This window comes from Eleutherodactylus coqui, chromosome 12 (genome assembly GCF_035609145.1).
Source record: "Eleutherodactylus coqui strain aEleCoq1 chromosome 12, aEleCoq1.hap1, whole genome shotgun sequence".
In the NCBI taxonomy this organism is placed as follows: Eukaryota; Metazoa; Chordata; class Amphibia; order Anura; family Eleutherodactylidae; genus Eleutherodactylus; species Eleutherodactylus coqui.
Genome location: NC_089848.1, coordinates 115,035,372 through 115,039,405, shown reverse-complemented (window position 1 = coordinate 115,039,405; position 4,034 = coordinate 115,035,372). Strand labels below are relative to the sequence as shown.

Below are 4,034 nucleotides of genomic sequence, written 5' to 3'. Positions count from 1 at the left end.
TGGAACATTTTCCAATTAAACTATTTGTAAAGTGGTCTCATTCTAAAACAACAAGGTGATTGCAATATTGCACATGCACTTTATTTTATCTGATCTATCCTCAAGACCCTCCCCTAATTATACCTTTTATACCCCTAGTGCATCAGGCACTACTATGTAACCACATGACCGACATCCAACATTCAGTGCAGGATCTACACCGCAGTAGACGGATCTCAAGGTAGAAGTCAACATCATGTGTCATAAATGAGGAAACAAGACAATGTCTGGGTTGGATGCACGTATATATTTACATATAAAAATAATACACACAAACTGAGGTGTACACACAGCTGAGTAAACCAAGAGGATATAAAAATAAAAAAAGGCACAAAAAAAAATCCAAAATTAAAAACAAATTAAAATTTCAGTCTCCGCCCAACACACAATACACAAACCTTCAAATCAGCACCTTCAATCACCAGACCTGATCAAGGTGGCTGCCACAGATGATCAGGGCCCTCAACTTATTCTCCACTACGACTAGGATAAATTGAACTCTTCAATGCAATATTTAAAGGGCAACTCCATTTTGGCCTCGTGTACAGCAAATTGCTTAACGGGCAATTCACTAATCTACTAAGACTAATTATGAAAAAAAAAAGCTTTGCCCATCTTGGTTTTGCTGCACTATATGCCCAGCTAGCAGGGAATTCTGGGAAATCTTGCTATCTGTGGTACCTTGACACGTGGCTAACCACCTACACAATGTAAATTTTGATTAAGGTAATGGGTTCTTTGCCATTTTCACGATTGTTGCTTGCCGTCAGTGAATGTACTTTTTTTGGCCGTGCATTGGCAAAGGTAAAAAACCCCTCATCCTGGCCTAATTCTCAGCACATTAAGTCTATTGTGAGCTCAAGACAGCAGGATACAATGTCTCCCCTGACCCGGCTGTCCGCTCTTATTGTTATACATCATTATCGGTGTCAGCAGGACAAGCTCAGCCCATCAGTTCCAATTAGTGACAGCAAGCAAAGATCTTGAAAACTGTTGGAATTTAACAAAGAATTTTTAAAAAACTTTTCATTATAGTGCTACATTTGAAAAATCACTTTATAGCAGTGGTCTCCAACCTTTGGCTCTTCTGCGGTCATGAAACTACAACTCCGAGCATGCCCAGACAGCCAAAGTTATAGTTTCACAGTAGCTGGAGATCCGCAGGCTGGAGAGCCCTGTTCTAGAAGTCTTCTCTAATACAATAACTATGGAAATACTTAGCTATATTCATCTTGTACTGATCGCTATTCATATCATAATCCAATCACATCCAGAGCTGCAATCACAATTCTGCTGTAATCCACTAATCACTGTCCCCACAGATGCAACTCTTAACAGAACAGAAGAACATGATGTAGTGCATTGTGGGAAATGCAGGTTTTCTATGTTTATGTCAACTGTATAATGTCTGGTATATTTGCGATATTTCCCAAAATGCACCATAACAGGACATGCTTTATGGAGACCGTGAGCAGAAAGGGGTTATACATGGTCATGGAGACAGAGAACAGAAGTCTAGCGAAACATTGAATACAGCTCTGCATGTAACTAGAGCAAAAGACAAAAGTAATGGAAGATCAGTACAAGTTACATAAAGCTAAATACCTGCAAAGTTATCTTAAAAAAAAAAAGTATTTGACCCCCTTTAAAAATCATCAAAGACGACAAAAGGGAAACGGAATGATTTCTAACATGGCCTGTATTATTACTGCAAGCTATCCAACACCCATATTAATCATGTGAAAAAGTAAGTGCCCCCACCCCCCTAGCAGGACCTGGAACGCACAGGTAATAATAGAAGTCCATCTATAGGAATTGGTGTTACCAGGTACTAAAAGGTACCTGTGCTTTCACAAAGGAGCGACAGTCGTTCAGTGAATGGAGGTGGAGAGCGCCGGGGATCTCTTCCAGCTGCCGCCTTCATTCACTGCGAACAGGTAGTTATTAACCCTTTCCAATCCTATTTGTATTCTGGTTTTCCTAGGGGGCTTACTCTTTTTCTGCCATTATACAACGGCGCTATCTGCTGGCTAAAGCCAGTACTGCATGAGGTGACACGTTGGATAGGTTCCGACAGCAGAAAGGCTGGCAATATACAGTAAGAGAACCCCGAAGGGGGGCCTTCCAAAATCGGAGCTGTACAGCCTTAAATCATAATGTCTTCAGAGGTCAGACAGTGGATTGGAAAGGGTTAAATGATTAAAAGGACTCCTTTATACTATGCGAGAAGTCACTCGCATCAGCGAGCTGAAACAAAGGGACTAATAAGCGATTTCTCGCTTGGAGCCCTGTTGGTGGTTGTGTGCACACGGGCTGACCATCACTTAAAATTGCATAGGTTTGGACGATCAATTGCCCCCTCTAAACATTACCTTTAAGATGGTAGTTACGTCTTCACATGGGTAGTTGGAGAACTTTAATAGCCGCAGTAATATTCAAAAACTTATGCGATTCTCAGGTTTTTGCCTAAAATATTCCCAGCAACCTGGTCAGTGCGATAAGTCAGCAACAAGGGACGTCTGGGGGACGGGGCGATTACTTCTGCAATGCAGATCAAATCTGTAACATCTCAGTGGAACTTAAAAATATAAGAACATTAAGTTGTGGCACGCTGGCAGAACTCATGGATAAGACAGCAACATGGTAGAACCGGATCCGCGAAAAATGAACAGCGAGATTGTCCGATTCTTGTAAACAGCGCAAGACGTTATATGAACAAAAACAGGGAACTATAAATACGAGCGCCTGAGGCTACAAGCCTGAGATCCAGCTCATGTAGCCGTAGACCACCATCATGGACCATGTCCATCCTGCACGGTCACCCCGTTTATGTAACTGCAGGCAAACACTGGTGTGAATACAACTTACACTGATATACATAAGGCGACACAAGAACACAAGCGTACGTCGTTCATCATCAAGTCAGCACTGACCTGCCCACGCATTTCAGGATTCACATTGTGGTAAACTTTTTGGTTTTTTTTTCTTTCTTCTTTTCACCTTTGAACTTTATACATATATAAAAAAACCACATTGAATCAGGAGTGAAACAATGTAAAAAGTTCTTGTGCAAACTAGAAAACTGTGTAAAAATTCAGTCCTGTTTTCGCAAACCTCAGAAATGTACAGGGTGGGTGTAACAAATGGGCTTGAAATATAAAAGTTGCCCACATTAGGGTCACTCTCGCACAGTCTTAAGGCCCAACAAAATTTGAGCACCAATATTTCTGTCTAGTAACAAGGGATAGAAGGCACGGCCATAAAGTGTGTGCCAATGATCCGACAGCTTCAGGGTTTGCACTTGCAATATGGCAGCCAGGAAGCTTTGAAATGCGACAATACCCACCAGTGGCATTGGACTTGTCCAGGGTGGGGATCAGGAATAGTTTACCGGCCCTGGTGGTGGGGGGTCTTGGTCCATGCTACATCCGAGGGCCTCAATGTCATTGCTAATGTCAGAGATCATCCTGTCCCACTCGTCTCCTTCAGACGGTACCGACTGGTCGTCCGATCCCTCTGCCGCGCCATTGCCGTTCGTGGTGGAGTTTGAAGCAGTGCTCATAGTCCGCCTGTACCTGCCGAAGCTGTCTGTGATTATTCCACGGCCATCTTTCACACCGATGGTTTCCAAGAAATTCTCAAAATGTTGGCTGTCCTTCTCAGGGATGAAAGGCCGGAGCCCTGTGCAGAAGAAGGGACAAGAAAGGAAGACTGTGAACGTGGAAAGCTGCAGATTCATATATTTTTTTAAACATTAAGAAGCCCTGTTTAATATAAGATGTTTAAATTACTAATAGAGATGAGCGAGCGTACTTGGTAAGGACAGATACTCGCGTGAGTATTGTCCTTACCATGACCTGCCTGCTCGTCCGCAAAGATTCGGGTGCCGGCGGGGGGGTGGGGGGGGAACAGGGGAGATGGAGGGAGATTTCTCTCTCCCTCGCAACACACCGCTCACCCCCGCCGGTGTCGACAGGATAGGGAATAAATATCCA

General features: G+C 43.2%; 1 protein-coding gene across 5 annotated transcripts in view; it reads right to left on the bottom strand.

Annotated features, from left to right (window-relative positions):
• Nucleotides 1-267: 267 nt before the first annotated feature.
• The window catches only part of CCM2 (CCM2 scaffold protein), a 35,890-nt gene continuing 32,123 nt past the window's right edge, over nucleotides 268-4,034 (bottom strand). For all 5 annotated transcript variants that reach the window (XM_066585610.1, XM_066585611.1, XM_066585613.1 and 2 more), the window contains one exon: nucleotides 268-3,720. In XM_066585610.1, coding sequence (XP_066441707.1) covers nucleotides 3,416-3,720 — 305 coding nt within the window. In that variant the 3' untranslated portion in view covers nucleotides 268-3,415. The remainder of the gene's footprint in view (nucleotides 3,721-4,034) is intronic.